This window comes from Malania oleifera, chromosome 1 (genome assembly GCF_029873635.1).
Source record: "Malania oleifera isolate guangnan ecotype guangnan chromosome 1, ASM2987363v1, whole genome shotgun sequence".
Lineage (NCBI taxonomy): Eukaryota > Viridiplantae > Streptophyta > Magnoliopsida > Santalales > Ximeniaceae > Malania > Malania oleifera.
The window spans coordinates 112,553,580-112,571,288 of record NC_080417.1 but is presented as its reverse complement, the minus strand read 5'-3'; the positions used below and the strand labels follow the sequence as shown (position 1 = coordinate 112,571,288).

Sequence of the window (17,709 nt, the reverse complement as noted above, 5' to 3'; positions counted from 1 at the left end):
CATTCATAGCCATCTCACAGGTGAGAAGGGATCCAATCAGTTCATCTAGTGAGGTATTCTTAAGGTTTCTTCCTTTTATCATAGCTGTGGCTTTCGGTTCCCAAATGGGTGAAAGACCTCTAAGGATTTTTTGGATCATCTCATAAGTAGAGTAGGTTTTCCCTAAGGCATTAAGGGACTTTATGATATGAGTGAACCTAGTGTACATATTTGTAATAGATTCATTTGGATTCATCCTAAAAGCTTCATATTCACTAGTAAGCATTTCAATTCTATTATCTCTCACATCAACGGTACCTTCATAGGTTACCTCTAGTTTGTCCCATCATCTCTTTTGTTGTTTTGCATGCCACGACCTATTGAATTCATTTATGTCAAGAGCACAGTACAAAGCATTTATAGCACTTGAGTTAACTTGCAACATCTTATGATCGTTTTCGGTCATGTCTTTTTCTTCTTTGGGTATTTCTTTTCCATATACAAGTTTGGTAGGGATAAGATCACCATGTGTGACAACCCTCCATGCTTTCCACTCCATAGTTTGAAGGTAGATTTTCATTCTTTGTTTCCAAAAAGTATAGTTAAGACCACAAAATATCGGAGGTCTAGTTAAGGATTGACCCTCACCAAAGGGAGCTAAGCCTATGTGTGTCATTTAGATCTCTGTATAGCTTCTAATTAAGACTTGTTATAACCCCGGTCTTATACCAATTGAAAACTAAGGTCCAATCGCAAGAGGGGGGTGAATTGGGTTTTTTTTTTAAATTTTTTTTAACTCTTTTTACAAATACCCACTTTATTGTATATTTAGCAATCACACAAAAATGATTTGATTTTCAATGCTTAATTAAGCCAGTCACAATCCACACTTAATCAATGAATTGATTTAATTAATATCAACACAAACCAATGATTTTTAATGTAATACTTTCAACAATGTCAATCAATACCCAATCAATCCATTTACCAATCACAAGTTACTTAACCAATGTATGAGCTGCAACAGCACTTCCACGATTCAGTGTTTGAACAACTCAAAATAGAGTTTGATAAAGGCCCTGTATTTATGAATTTTATGCACTTCCTTTTAACCAAGGTTTTTGCAAGCGATTAATCAACGTACTCCCTTTAAGGTTTCCGCAAAAGATCAAACAAAGTACTCCCTTTAATTAAAAGTTTCTCAATCTCAATATTTCAGCTTCCTGCACTTAGATACACAATCACGCAATTTATAATTTATATATGCAGAAAAATTAAAGAGTAAGGGTAGAGAGTGAGACCGAGCTTTTACGAGGTTCGGCTTATACCAGCTTGCGTCCTCGCCTTAGGCAAGACCACCTAAGGATTTCACTATAACGCTTCTTTACAGGCGAAGCAAACCATTACAATCCCTCCTTCAATTAGGGTGGAGCCGTGTCTCCAAGCGATACCACATGCTTGGTACAATAATCCAATAACCCTGAACCGTCAAGAAAACAAAGAAACAAGAAAGAATTCTTGTGTACAAGAAGTACTCTCAAATAGAGCTGGCTAGTACAAGATAAAGCACAGCTAATACTTCAAAGTAAATATCAAAGAATAATGAATTTGAAGCTCAAAGAATATGTCACCGGAATTCTTCCTTTGCTTCGAATCAGAACTCAGAAGATTTGCTCTCAGATCAGTGATAAAAGACTCGGAATATCTCAGAAAATCTCAGCAAGTTTATGAGTGCAAGAGGGTTTTGAGAGAGTATGAGCAATATAGCTTGAAACAGATTTTCAATTCTTGGTGTCTAATTTGATTTGAGAAACCATGTATTTATAGGCTCAAAAAGGTATAAATTCATGTTGCCCAAGTTACTTGGAGTGTTTCCCAAGTTTATACGAAGTTTGGGCACAAGCAACTCAAAATTTGAATTTTAAAAGCTGTTTAAAAACTAGCCGTTACGAGGGTTAGTCGCCTGAACCCATCGGGGTTAGTCGCCTGACCTTTGAACACAATGTATTCTTCAGGTCAAAAACAAGGTCAGTCACCTAAGGTGCCAGGGGTCAATCGCCTGATCCTTCACTACCTGTTCAAATTAAACTCAATAAATTTGTCAGTCGCCTAACCAAACACGGGTCAGTCACCTGAACAGATAAAAATGCTGTTTTTTAAGTTTGTTTTCAAAACCTTTAGCCATCTTGCTTTGATACTTTTAAAAAGTATTTTCCGGAGTTTTCAAAATAAGGTCTCTAAGTCCATTATAAACTCTAATGAGCTTCAAAGTATTCAACTTGATATTCAAATGAAGTACTTACATAAGACTTCCTAAAGATTTTAAAACTCTCTAATCTTGAAATCTTCATGCATATCTTTGCTTTGAGTCCTCTTTGTCTTGAGCTTTAAGCTTCCATATGCCTTGATCATCTTGGACCTCTTGAGCTTTAATATTGATCACCTTGTTGATGAAGTATAGCTTTATGGTACTTGTGATCTTGAACCTTTTGAACTTGTCATGCTAGGTTTCTTGAAATATCATCACTTAAACCATAACTTGTTAAATTATCTTTTATTTGTTATCATCAAAATAAGATTCGAAAGCCATGTTAGGCCAACAGCTGCCTGCTAAGGGACCATACGGGATAGCTTCTCCAAAGCTAGTGAAGCTAAGAAAAAATTTTGATGAATTGTTTGAAACGAGATATATACGTCCTTCCAAAGCACTGTTCGGAGCGTCATTGTTGTTTTAAAGGAAACATGATGGGAGCATGCAAATGTGTGGACTACCGTGCACTCAACAAGGTGACAATGCGCAACAAATGCCATATTCATATTGATTGCTTATTTGTTTGATTAGCTTATTCAAGCAAAGTACTTCTCAAAACTTGACTTGAGGTTAGGCTATTGTCAGGTAAAGATAGCAGATGGGGGATGTATGGAAAATAACTTGTGTAACATTGTATGGAGCATATGAGTTCTTGACGATGTCATTTGGGCTGACGAATTCACCTACGACATTTTGCACCTTGACAACCCAAGTATTTCATGAGTAGCTTGACAAGTTTGTCATGGTATAACTGAATGACATAGTCGTATACAGTTCCACTCTTGAGGAACAAAAAGAACATCAATGGAAGGTGTTCAATAGGTTGAAGGAGAACGGTTTGTATGGGAAGAAAGAGAAGTGTTCTTTCGCTTAGCGGAGCATATAATTCCTTGGTCATGCGATCGAACAAGGTCATATCAGGATGGATATGGAAAAGGTAAGAACCATTGAAGACTGGAAGATCCCAACGACGGTGAAGGAGTTTTGTTCCTTTCAAGGACTTACCAACTACTACAGGACGTTTGTAGAGGGGTATTCGAGGAGAACTGCTCCTTTAACTAAACTATTGAAGAAAAGTCAGGAGGAAACTAGATAGAGAAGTGTCAGTGAGCCTTTGAAAACTTGAAGGATGTCATGATGATAGATATGATCCTTGCTCTTCTAGACATCATCAAACCCTTCTAGGTATAGACAGATACATCGGACTATGCACTTGGAGGAGTCTTGTTATAGGAGGGACATCCTATAGCGTATAAGATTCGTAAGCTTAGTGAAGTTGAACGGGTGCACAGCTCAAGAGAAGGAGATGCTAGTGGTGATTCACTGTCTTTGCATGTGGCAACATTACCTACTTGGGTCGAATTTTGTGGTTAAAATAAGTAACTCGGTTGTCAATCATTTTTTTACCCAGCCAAGGTTATCACCCCCAGGGTCATTGGCATGAATTCTTAATAGAGTTTGAGTTCTTGTTTAAGCACAAGGCAAGGCGGATGAACCAAGTTGCAAATGCACTGAGCAGGAAGGCCGAGCTAGCGGCCTTGTAAATGGTAACACACTCGACAATAATTACAATTACCATGATAATGCAAGAGCACATCTAAGAGAACCTTGCCAAAAGATCCAGTGGCCCAGAACCTCATGAAACTAACGGAAGAGGGCAAAGCATGCCAATTCTAGATGGAGCACAAATTGCTGATGACACATGGTAACCAGCTTTTTGTGCCATGAGCTCAAGATCTAAGGAACACAGCTGAAAGAGTGTCATGATACCATGTGAGCAAGACATCCAGGATGACATTGCTGAAGCAGAGGTATTATTGGCCGCACATGTGTGATGATGTGGTCAATTATACCCAAACTTGTCTCATTTGCCAACAAGACTAGGTGGAGTGGAAAATTACAAGGTTGTTGGACCCCCTACCAATACCAACCAAACCGTGGGAGAGTGTCTCACTGAACTTTATCAACAACCTACCTAAAGTGGGAGACGTAGATTTTATACTCGTAATCATAGGCAAGTTTTGAAGTACGGTACCTTCATACCTACACTTGAGCATTGTTCGGCAGAGGAGACAGCACAATTATTTTTTAAACATATTTTGAAATATTGAGGTGCTAGTAACCAAGACTCAAGATTCACTGGCACTTCTAGATAGAACTTTTTAAAATCCTTGATTCACAACTTGACATCTATTTGACTTATCACCTATAGACAGATGGGCAAGCAAGAGATTCAACGAGCTACTAAAAGAGTACTTGTGCAATTTCATCAACGCCAACCATAAGAATTGGGTGCAACTACTTGATGTGGCTCAGTTTTCTTTTAATGGCCGCAAGAACTCAACAACCAACAAGAGTCCTTTGGGGCTCCTTACAAGCCATCAACCGTTGTTACCTCACACAATGGATGAGTTGCACAGATGAAAGAGTCCTAGAGCATACATCTTCACCAAAGAACGGAGACACAATGCAAAGATTGCCTAAGCCTACGTAAAGAAAGCTTCAAAGCGGATGAAGAAGTGGGCAATCAAGGGAGAAGACCGTTGCACTTCAATGCAGGGGACTTGATGCTTGTTAAGCTCAATCCTGAACAGATCAAGTCACTGCGAGGTCAAGATAGGAGACTACTTCGCAAATATGAAGGACCAATCCCCATCGTGGCCAAAGGCGGGAACACCGCTTACAAGATTGATCCTCCAACTTGGACGAAAGTGCATCTGTGTTTCACGTCAACTGCCTCAAGCCATTCAACGCCGACACCAAAGATCCAAGCAAAATTCGGTCAACTAGAGCATCAATGAAGAAAGCACAAGCTAATAGAAGAGAAGTTGAAGTCATCCTTGCACATAAAGAGTTTATATCATCAAGGAAGAAGCAGCACAAGTTCTTAATGAAGTGGGAAGGCCTTGGAGACGAAGAAATTAGTTGGATTTCTACAAAATACATGCAACCGTTCATGGACAAAGTTCAAAATTACCTATATTTGAGTCTACAAGGACGTCAACCACATAAGTGGGGGAGCATTACAAGCCAAGCTTGTTCAAGGTATTATGCTTGCCTATAATAACTTTGTCTCGTGTGCGTGGGATGAGTTTCCATCAAGTAAATACTAGAATTAGTTTATTGCTTTAAGGGTATTTCTATCCTAGTGTAAAAATAGGAGTATGACTCCCCAGACAAATTGATGTTATTAGTGCCAGAGCTAGAATAGCACAAAAAGCTCTTTAATCATGTTAATTAATCTTGTAAAACTCACTAGTCATTGTATTCGTGTTTAGCCTACTAGCTTCCCTCGCTAGACACACGTGGTTAACAGGAGTGTTGCTTAATCAATTGCATTGCTTTGTTGTTTACTGCTTGCTTGTAATTACTTTCACAAATTGCTTACGGCTTCTGCTTACATTTCATTCAACTGCTATGAATGTGTTCTACTAGTAAACCACGGTAAACTTTTGGCTTACCAATTAAGCAAAAATGCTTTAGCTAGTGCCGCAAGGCCCTTCACAGAGGTGTGAAATACTCAGCTCGTGACACTTAACATTGGACCATATGTGCAGCCCAGTTGCACAAGGAGAGATAAACAATCCATCAATGACACCCATAACAAAGAATAAGATAGTTTTTAACAACCAAACAATAAACGTGAGCTACAAGACTAAAACCCAAGTCCCCCTAGCAACCATGGCCTTGATACTGTGTTAGATTACCACTTTACCAAAAAGCTTAAATTGTTAGACTGTGGGTGTACAATGTATATGCCAAGCCTTAACACCTATAGCCAAGATTTTTATTTTTAAAAAAAAAGCGAAAGAGAGAACCAATAACAGCAAGCTAGAGGAAAATTCAACGATGAAAAGTGGCCAAAACAAAGAAAATGTCAAAGTACCACTGAATACTGCGGAATTTTTTGAAGACGTAAAGTAACTTCAGTAATTACACCCAAAGTTCCTTCACTTCCAATCATCAAGCGGGTCAAATCGTACCTAAAAAGCACACATCCTCAGTATCAACAAAATGATCTTGCTAAAACAATTCATCCTCTTACCCATGCCATGAGAAAAGTAAGTGGAATCAAAATTACAAGCTAAGCAAGTGAATCCCCAATGTGTGGAAGTGCATGCATCATGGGCAACCATCACCAAAACATGAGAAACTTGGAATTCTTACAGTGTAATATAACTAAACCAAATTCAAATATAAAAATTTCAAAAGCTTAAGGAATATGGAAAAGAAAACACTGCAAATATTTAAAATAACAATCCGAAAACATAAAATAAAATAAAATAACAAATTTGTTCATACAATCTGGAACAGCTCTAGCTCAAAATGAACAGGCGTGTCATCCATTCACTTTAAAAGGAAATTCAAATAACAACAAATGGCCATTGCCTTAAAAGCACACAAACATTTACGTGTAGACATAAGACAAGGAATTTGAAAAAGGGGCCAGAAGATAAGTTCGTGGCCTAAGTAGAATCCAAAAAAAAAAATGGAACCTATATTGATAATCCAAATGGAAATTTTTGGTGTGATACAGCAGCGCTGATTCAGCATATTTCACTCAATTAATTACAATACTTCACTCGTAGCTACCAGTACAGGCAATACTTGACTCCAAGGTAATGGGAAACGAATGTAAACTAAAAACTTGCAGTGAAGTTGCCCAATACATCACATCCATCACTAGTTCAAGATACTGCAGTCACCGATAGTAACCTAAATATTGAAGTCTAATTTTCTTATATTTAGCTACAATATGTGAATTTTGGCTGATTCACTTTTTTTTTTAACAAGAAAAGAAAATTAACTTAAAGAAAAAAGAACCAATAGAGAGGACAAGGAAGTCCATCATTAATAAACAAAATAGAAAAAAAAAAGAAAAACAATGAACAATTAACGCAGCAAAGATGTCCAACATCGAAGTAGAAGTTAACGATTTTTTCACCTCAGCTAAGAAAATTAACTAGTCATGTTGCTGTAGAGGTTCTCTTAATTTTACTTCTGTAGTACTTAAGGACCCTTTCAACTTTTTCTATTTTTTAATGAAAAATTATCTCTATGAAACAAAAAAAGGATCTAAAATTAAAAAATAAGCTAAACTGAAATTAGAAGAACATACCCTGCAGCACTCTTTCGTGCACGTGATGATGTCTTGACAATATCTCCATTGGCAAGAACTACCTGCAGCATAAGCAAAATGTGACATACCACATATTGCCAAACAACATCATATTTCAGAGTGAAAAATAGCAAACCTTGAGACTGATGACATTATCCCGCATAGTTCCATACCTACAAGCTAAGAACAAAATTATCAAATCCTTGGGATTGGATCCATCCCTTCACAAAATATGAGCATCCAGTTGCAGCTAGCCATTACTTGAAGTTCAATTCCAATGGGAGGAGGGGGGTAATAATTGTTCAGAGGAATCTACAAAACCTTATTCAGAACCAGCAGTCAAAAAAAACTCTTTTAGGAGGTATAGATTAGTTAGTGGGGATAAAGCCTCTCAGTTGGAAAGACTATTTGGTGAAGAATAGGTTCTGACTTACCAGGAATTGTACTGGGGATAAAGCCCCAAGGCTGGATGGCTTCACTATAGCATTCTGGAGAACGAATCAGAAAGTTGTCAAAAGTATGAGACGAAGACCTTTGAAGGTTTATCAGATAAAATGTAGGGGATGTAAGGATTAAAAAGGAGCTAATTCTTAATGAAATTTCTACTCTCGACATGAAGGAAGAAAAGGAGGGATTTTGAAGAAAGGAAATTGATAGAATAGATAATGAGCTCTATATTGTCATTGGGCTGGAAGAAACCTATTGAAGGCAGAAAACAAGGGCTCTTTCGCTGAAAGGAAGATAAAGAAAAACACATTCCACAGAATAGCTAGTGTGCATGGAGAGAGAATTATTCTGACAAAAATGAAATAGATATCAGCTTTATAAAGAAGGCTTAAGGTCAACTTAAGAAAAAGCAAATTAATCCCTTTGCGAGAAGGATTTGACAGAAGGTTACTGTTAAAGCCTGATATACGTTGTTGCCCCACAACCTAATAGTAAAGCTGGTTACCAGAAGTCATGATTTCTAGTCTCCTTGCCACCATTTATTATTTGGTGTTTAAAAATTTATTTATTCCCTGTAATGGGTGTTATTATTGTATGTTTATCTCTCCACAAGCTGTCGGGCTGCACAAGCGAGGGAGTGTTAAAGCTTGAACCCTGGACGGGCGGTGGAACTACCAAGCAGGAGTACGGTAGGGGCAGAGGGAATTTCCAATGGAGCAGTGAAATGCATAGAGATCGGAAAGAACGCCAACGGAGAAAGCTATACATTGTTGGCCCACAACCTAATTGCTTGAGCTTTTAGGTAAAGTGATCTAACAGTTACTTCCTCACACTTTAAGATGCAATTTGGGATCTCTTCCTATGTTGTACCCAAGGCAGCCTCTTGAGGCAAGGTTTAAACAAAGAAAGGATACAGAAACATATTGTGAAGAAATTTGAGAAAAACCAGCTAGGTGGTAGAGGAACCTCCTTTCCAAAGGAATATTGACACTCATTAAAAGCAAGGCCTTAAATTTCAATTTCAACTAAAATTTTGAAGCTCCAACAGTAAGGAAATTTCGATTTCGATTTTAATTTGGATTTGATTTGAAAAAAGGGATGAAAATTAGTAGTAAAGCATGGAATTCTTTTATGAAACTCAAGAAATGGTTAATAAACATAATAATGTAAGTTTTGGACATAATATATTACACACAAAAAAATACAACTATGTTGTGCATGACTTGCAATAGTTGTAATATGATACATTTATTAAACATATTCGTAATATAATATGTGTACAAAACATATTTGGTTAATATAAATGAAAATTATAAATCAATTAAATATTATTTATTACACATAATGATAATTTAGACATGAATGGTTAAATAAAATGTTATTGTCAGTTTAATTTTTTTTTCATATAATTTCAAAAGCCCTTGTTATATTCATTTGTTTCAATTAAAAAAAAAATTAATAGAGAAATTTCACACATTAGAATTCCAAGGAAATCTCATTCTGAAAATCAAATTTTCAATAAGTTTCACTAAATTTCAAGATTTCAATACATTTCGAATGATTCATTGAAATTTTGATGGAAATAATGCGAGGAGATCAACTGCCATTTCGATTTCAAGGGCAATTGAAAGCAGAAATTTCGATGGAAATTTCAATGATTTCAGGGAAATTTAAGACCATGATTAGAGGTACCTTGGCCAATCTGCCCATGTAGTTTATGTCCCTCTTTCCCATCCCTATTTCAAAGTGGACGAGGTTCAAAGACATTCATAAGAGATTCTTGCAAGGAAAATTTTTATGAGCTTATGTTCATTTGATCAAGAGGGAAGTGGTTAACTAACCCTTGGAACTTGGGGGCTTGGCCATTAAAGCTCTCTGTGGTTTCAACAAAAGCCATATCAGTAAGTGGACTTGGTGCTTCATGTTTCAAAAGTGAGCCCATGGAGGAAAGTTGTTGCTTCAAGTATGGCCTTTTGGGTAATGGACAGGTCACGAAAGATGCTAATGAGGTTGAATGTGTAGGGGTGTGAAAACATAAGGAAAGAGCAGGATGAAATTTGGCAACATGTGCCTCTTGTTGTTGGAAGATTAACCAGTGTTCCTTATGCATATTTTTGGTCCTAAAGTGGGGGAATTGTGGGCTTGGTTGGGATTTACAATATGAACAGAAATGAGAAAAACTACACAGCTCATCCATATTACTATTTCTTGGATAGTGCAGGCAAAAAGAAATAGAAGTTTAAAGGGAAGGAAACGTCTCTGGTTCAGCACAATGAATACTTAACTTTTTGGCATATTAGTAACTGTGACATGCAAGTACATGCTATGTTTTGACTTCACTGATTTTTTGAACTGTAGTTGATTTGTACTTGGGTTTTGGCAGCTACTTAATGCCCCTCTTGAATTTACTGATAAAAAATATAAAGCAGGCATCCAATAGAACAAATTCTATTGAGAATTAAATAGCATCCACTGCCCAGCCTAAATGGGTTTACATAGTAAAAATAATACTAATATTAATGACATAAAGAAAGCAAAACTAACTTAACAGAAAAGTGGAGAAGTAAACTTAGTGCATCCAGGATACAGCCAATAAGAGTATAACTCTTGCCATGCTCCAGATGAAGTGTTAGATGTACAGAATTAGTAATTAGTAGTTGTCTGGTTGATTGCAAGTATAATGATCTGTTAGTAAGATTTAAACTGCAAAGATCAAATGCATGCACAAAGATGTTCCTTACTTCAATACACAAGCAGAGGAAAATGAAGAAAACCTTGTGATTGAGCTAGAAATATAATTTAGATTTCAGAAACTTTATCAAGTGTAAAATTGTGCTACTATTTTCCCTTGTTTGCAGAAGTATATACACCAGTCATAAATCAACAGTGAACAAAAAAGCTCACAAATAAAGAGTTATAGGTAATGAAGCAATGCAAGTACCTTACAGCTAAAGAACCAGAGCAACGTGTAGCACACATTCCCCCAATGGTTGCACCAGGCCCTGCTTGTCAACATTGTAAAGTACGTACGCAACTCAATTATAAAAATGGAGAAAAAGATTAAACAATTGAGAAGTTAAATCTATTACCATGCACTGTGTTTTCAGGCCAATAAGATATGGAAAACTAAAAGCAACAATTTGTATAGAAAAAGGACATTGACACAGCAGTGGCTTTAGTCACCTCCATCCCAAACTACAACTTCCTTTGTAACCAAAAAGAAAGAGGGTTCATGTTCTATTTCACATCTTTACTCAAATTAAAAATAATAATAATAAAAAAAAGGGAGGCAGGGAGGGAGGGAGAGAGAAGAAGAAGAAGAAGAAGAAGTTACTTTCTACACAGTTGCACCAGCAGGATATACTTAGAAATTCATGACATGGCAGCAAATTCGCAGCCTTGGACAAATTTAACCAACAGAAACTGAAGTAGTCCACAGGACAATAATAAGTAACTGAGATCAGAAAGAAATATAGACTTGTGCATGCACAAGAGGATGAGAAGCAAGAACTCACTCACAAAGTGTTAATGGAGAATTAGAACTTACGAAAACAAGTATTTATTCGATGAACCCTCTATATGCTAATCTCAAATCCAAAACCTAAGAATTGAAAAGGCCAAACTCAACCTTTCATAGGCTTGCTATTGAATATACAAGAAAAACTTTAGCAGGAGCATTCAGTAAAGCTCTCTAGCATCCCACTCATTTTGTTGAAGCCCATTCATGCTACAAATCATCTTATGCTACAAGGAATCAAATATTAAAGAGAATAACCATAACCTCTTCCTGCCAAGATGTTCTTAGGCCCCAATTTGCCCAAGCCCAGCCCTCACTCCTTTCTAGACCTACAAACATTTTTCTACCTTTCCTTTGAGCATCATGAACTGTCTCATAAGCCACCAAAGCTGCATCCAAGGTTTATCTGCCTCTAATAAAAACACTCTGGATATCAAAGATTAGCCAACCCCCCCCCCCCCTCTCTTCCACAAAGCTTATTAGCAAGAACGTCAGTCAAAATCTTGTGAACAAGATGTTGGTGCCTTGTCTTTTTAGATCTACAGTTCATAATTCACCATTTTAACCTTCTTTTCTTTTCACATGGGACTCTCTTTCAAGGGACTTCCATTTCTTCAGAAATCTAAATAAGGAGAGGTCAATGACCTTTCTTTGCAGTTTTTTGAGGCCTGTGGACGGAGCAAAACGCACGTATTTTCTCAGGGAAGAAGTTGCCATTTCTGCTAGTTTGGAAAAAGATTCAATAGTTGGCTTCTCTTTGGTGTGTGGGTAACAGAAACTTCAAGGAGGCAAGTTTTTTGGATATCCAGCACAATTGGCATTCCTTGTTGACTTCATAAGGCATGCTGATCTCTTTTGGTTGTTTCTTGTGCTTTTTGGTTTTTCCTTTTTGCATTTTCTGGGGTAACTCAGAGTTCATTAAGGAGATATATTATTCTCCTGTTTGTACATTCTTAATCTATCAATGAATTTCTTTTGCTATTATTAAAAAAAGGTCAATGAGCTTACTTCATTACTAGGTGTGTGCTGGATTCTTTTTTCCCACTATGAGAGGGGATCCTCAGCTTTGGATTTGGCATTCTTTGTGATCTTTCTCTTGTAAATCATTCTTCACTCATCTTCTGAAAATTTCAACTTCTATCCTTTCCCTTTGAATAAATTTTTACAGCAAGCAAAGGTTCCTTTTAAGATTTTGACTCTCATATGAACACTAGCTGTGAATTAATATGAATGACTTACTAAATATAAGGGAGACCTTATAAGGCCCTCAACCATATGCATGGTTTTAAATAACGGCCGTTACGTAGCGTAACGGCCGATACGTAACGTAAATCAAGGGCTCCGAAACCGATCCGGGCCGATAATGCGGTTCGGAAAAAATTCACAGCCGTAACGGCCGTTACGTCTCCGTAACGGTCCGTAACAGCCGTTACCCCTACGTTACACTCCGTAACAGTCCGTTACGGACCGTTACATACCGACAACTTGCAGAATCTGCTTTCTGCTGCGCAGCGTTCCTTTCCCCCTTTCCCGAGTCCCAAGCACCCATCTACCATTCAATCTACCTAAATCTAACATTCAAAGAACAAAAATACTTACTTGCAGTTTTGTTGGCCGAGCCGCTGAAGCTATAAGAAGGCTTCACGCCTTCACTCCTTCGAAGCCTGAGTTACTCATCTTCGCAGCCTTCGTTTCCTGAATCCTGAACCTAACAAAGTTCTTCGAAGCTTGAGAGTGGCCGAAGGCAGCTTCATCCGCCACCGCCAGTCGTCGCACTCGCCGCCACCAGCCAGCCCTCTACCAGTCGTCGGCGTCGTCGCACTCGCAGCCACCAGCCAGCCCTCCGCCAGTCGTCGCACGAAGCTTCGAGGCTTCGAGGCTCCTCCATCCTCCGAGTCGCCTCCCCTCTCTCGGTCTCACTCAGAGTCTCAGACTCTCTGCCCTCTGCTCATCTCGCGTATGAGATAAGCTTTATTTCAGTAACACTCAACACCCACAACCACATCTTAAACATTTTATTATGTTTTTTTTTTTAATTATAATTTATTGTAAGTAATGTTTGTTAAATTGAATTAAAAAAAAAAGAAGAATTTAATAGAGTAAAAAGCTTTAAAATTTCAGATTCATTTAATATGCAGATTGGTTCCTAAACAATTTAAGCATGTCATATTCTGTTTTGATTAACATACTTTTATTCATTCTTTACGTATTCTTTCTTTCCTTTTGGTTTCATTGCATATAAAATATATATTATTTTAAAATAAATGACTATGACATGGCATTCCAAAAATATGGAGTGGACAATTTCTCATGTTCTATTTCTATGCTATTTTATATTTTTGAGTAAAACAACATTTTGCATAATTATTTCCCCTAACAGCATTTTTTTTGTTGTAAATTATTATATTCATATACAATATCAATTTCATTTATATGGTATCGCATTAACATTTTTTGAAAGCTGACACCGTTAGAAATAGACTAATAGTATTATGGTTACAGACTTCCAAGATACAACATTAGTACAAAACATACTCTTTTCTAGTCTTATGCCTTGCCTATAGATGCAGCTCTTGTTTTTTTTTTCTTTTCAAAGATCAGAAATCTCCCACATCTTAAACTTTTTATTATGTTTTATTTTTAATTAAAATTTGTTGTAAATTATGTTTGTTAAATTGAATTAAAAAAAGAGTAATTTAATAGAGTAAAAAATCAAAAAATAGTAATAATTATGTAAAATAAAATTTTCTTAATTTATAAATATTTTAATTGTCTTATATTTTTTGAAAGGTAATTAGGAAAATTTAGTTTTATCACATATTCCCTATTTATAAATATTTTTTAAGTTTTAAAACATCATTTTGACGTTAAATTTAAAATTAGGTAAAATAAATCGTTACATGATCTATTTTTTGTTTTTCAGTTATCAAATAAAGTAAATATTGATAACTTAATAAAAAACATTTTAACCTAATAGTTAATATATTAATAATTCAGATTTTTGCTAATTACTAGTTTACTACTGGAATTTATAGAAAAATTTTATTTTAATCCATAAATTGAGAAAATGCTTAAAAAATTAAATAGAAAATTTGTACTGTATGGATCTCTATAAGTGATGCTGTGATGTATATAAAAGTAGAGCAAGTTTTTTCCACCTTTAAAATTACAATGTTAATTTCTTATAGTTATAAATAAAAATAAAATCAAGTTAAAAAAATAATGAAAATACCTTTTTAAAGATAAAGGAATATATTTTTTTGTAATAAAATATCTAATATTTTATAATTTTGCTTATTTAAATATCAAAATAAATTAAACATTACTTATTATTTTTAATCAAATATTATATTTTATTTTTACGTAATAAGTATTTAAAATTAGAAGGACTATTTAGTACTTATTATTTAATATTTACTAAATTACTAATTATAATATTATTCCTGTCATTTTTAGAAAGGTATTAACTTTATATTTTCTCTATGTTTTGTGTAGAGATCATCAAATTAAGTCTATCAATATGTCACGTGATAGAGGAAATGAGAACTTACCTAGTGAGGATATTGGATGGCATTTTGGTACTGCGGTGGACGGTAATAGACATGTTATTATGTGTAAGTTATGTGGGAAGATAATTAAAGGGGGCATTACACGCTTGAAACAACACTTGGCACATAAAAAAGGTCAAGTAGCTGGATGCTCAAATGTGACCACACAAGTCAGAGAACAAATGATGAAACATCTACAACAGTATGCTGAGAAGAAAAGAGATAAACAAAAAAGGCAAGAAGAAGCAGAAGCCCAAATTAGAGGAGATTTTGAGAATTTGAGCGATGAAGAAGACTTGGAAGAAGAAAGTATGAGATTTGCTCGACAAGAAAGCATACGATCACAGCAACAATGGGAAGAGAGACAAAGATTTCGAGCAAGAACATCTAGAGGGGGTAATATTTATGAAGAGGGAGGTGGCTCTGGCAGTGGTGCTACCAGTGGTTTCAATAGAGCAGGAGCTCGATCTTATAGTGGTCGAGAAGCTGGAGGTAGTGGACGACAATGGATCAATCCTGATGCCCCTGAAGCTAGACTAAAGGCAATGGATCCTATTTTAGAAAGAAGTAAGAGTGCGAAACAACCAAAAATCAACACAAAGTTACTGAAAGGTTTAAAAAGTAAATTAGGAAAAGCAGTTGGAAAATTCCTAATTTATAATCGGATTCCAGCAAATGTAGCTGACTCTCCATTTATGCAGCCTATGCTTGATATTGCTGCAAAGGTTGGAAAGGGGGTGAAGGGTCCATCACCCTATGAGATATCTGAAATTTATTTGGAGCAAGAGTATCAAGAAATGAAAAATTATATAGCTTCTTTTGCTGGAATTTGGAAGGAGAGAGGTGTAACCCTTATGTGTGATGGTTGGTCAGGACCAACTAGAAAACACATTATAAACTTTTTAGTTTATTGCGATAGAGGCACCGTGTTTCATAAATCAGTTGATGCCTCTAATGTACCAAGCAGAACAACTGAATATTATTTCAGGTAATTTTTTAATTTTAATTGTATATGCAAATAGTATTATGAACATGCATGTTTTTAATTAAATAGTAATAATTATTGAATCTATAATTTCTTTTCAGATTAATGGACGAGGTGGTTGAAGAAATTGGAGAGGAGAATGTTGTCCAAGTAGTGACTGATAATGAAGCTGCAATGAAGGCAGGAGGAAAATTATTAATGCAGAAGAGGCCCAATCTCTATTGGACAGCATATGCAGCTCATTGCATAGACCTTATTCTTGAAGATATTGGTAAGAAAAGTAACGTGAAGAAGGTCTTAGAAGATGCAAGAACAATAACCTCGTTTATTTACAACCACACATGGACAGTGAATTTTATGAAGAAATTCACAAATAATAGAGAGTTACTTCGCCCTGCCATCACTCGATTTGCCACAAATTTCATTGCTTTGGAGACTATTGTCAGGCATAAACAAGCACTAAGGGAAATGTTTACATCTGATGCTTGGAAAAACTCAAGATTTGGAATGGCAAAATCAGGCCCAGCATATGATTCGAAGAAAATTATCTTACGCAAAGAGTTTTGGCGAAAGGCCTCTGATATAATTAAAGTGCAAGAACCTTTAGTGAAAGTTCTTAAATTGGTTGATGGTGATGAAAAACCAACCATGGGCTTCATATACAAGGCAATTGATAGGGCGAAATTGGCCATTCAAAAAGATTGCCGGTTTTACAAAGACTATTGGAAAATTATTGACAACCGGTGGAGTTTTCAGTTGCACCAAGATTTGCACGCTGCTGGTAAGTGTAAATCAAATACAATTTCTTATTATTTTAACATTTAAATTATGCATAGTTGCATTAGAAAACTATTGATTAATATGTTTCTAAATTTAATTGTAGGGTATTTTTTGAACCCACAATTTCTTTATGGTGCCCCACCCTCTCCTGAAGTTGCTAGAAAAGTCATGGATGGAGTTAAAAAAGTGATAACCAAGTTGGTACCCGATATAGATACTCAAATTCGGGCTATTAATCAAGTAAGTATTGGTTCCATTAAATTGAATAATGAATTGTTCTAGTATTTTGTAATACTTTTAAGAATAATTATTAATATATCTAATTAATTAATTATATTTCACAATCATCCTTTTTTAGTTGTTGCTATATCGAGATAGGCAGGAGACTTTTGGAACCCCGTTGGCTCAAAGGGCAGTAAAACAAACAAATCCTGGTAAATATGGCTATATAGCTAAATAATAGAGAATTACTCTATTTTCTCTCTTTGTATTCAAATTTGACTTTTGAAATACGCTATACTAACATAAAACTCTTTTTAATTATTCATGCAGCTGAATGGTGGATTCATTATGGCTTGTGTGCTCCTAAGCTCCAAAGAATAGCAATTAGAGTTCTTAGCCAGACCACATCAGCTTCGAACTTTGAGCGTAATTGGAACACCTTTAGCCTCATCCATACGAAAACAAGAAATAGATTAAAGTACATGAGACTACAAAAACTTGTTTTCGTACATTACAACATGAGGTTAAAGTTAAGACGTACAATGAGAAGAAGCCAACGAGAAATTGAAGAGGGTTTCAATCCTATCAATTTGGACTACATTTTCGAAGAAGATGATCCTTTAAGTCAATGGTTAGAGGAGAGAGAGACACCACTACTCGACGGTCAGGACAATTCAAATTGGTTAAATGAAGAGGTTGGTGGTACTACAGAAGGAGGTGATCAACCACCAATAAACGCGCATGATGATTCAAGTTCAAGTCTTGAACGCACACAAAGTGATGACAATCTTGGTTTGAGCC

The 17,709-nt window shown here is 36.0% G+C and overlaps 1 protein-coding gene across 3 annotated transcripts in view; it reads right to left on the bottom strand.

Moving 5' to 3' along the window:
* Positions 1–17,709, bottom strand: part of LOC131167121 (D-lactate dehydrogenase [cytochrome], mitochondrial) — a 147,778-nt gene that overhangs the window by 79,925 nt on the left and 50,144 nt on the right. For all 3 annotated transcript variants that reach the window (XM_058125947.1, XM_058125961.1, XM_058125954.1), the window contains exons 7-10: positions 10,798–10,858; positions 7,546–7,582; positions 7,410–7,471; positions 6,177–6,273 (exon numbers count right to left, since the gene is read on the bottom strand). In XM_058125947.1, coding sequence (XP_057981930.1) covers positions 6,177–6,273; positions 7,410–7,471; positions 7,546–7,582; positions 10,798–10,858 — 257 coding nt within the window. The remainder of the gene's footprint in view (positions 1–6,176; positions 6,274–7,409; positions 7,472–7,545; positions 7,583–10,797; positions 10,859–17,709) is intronic.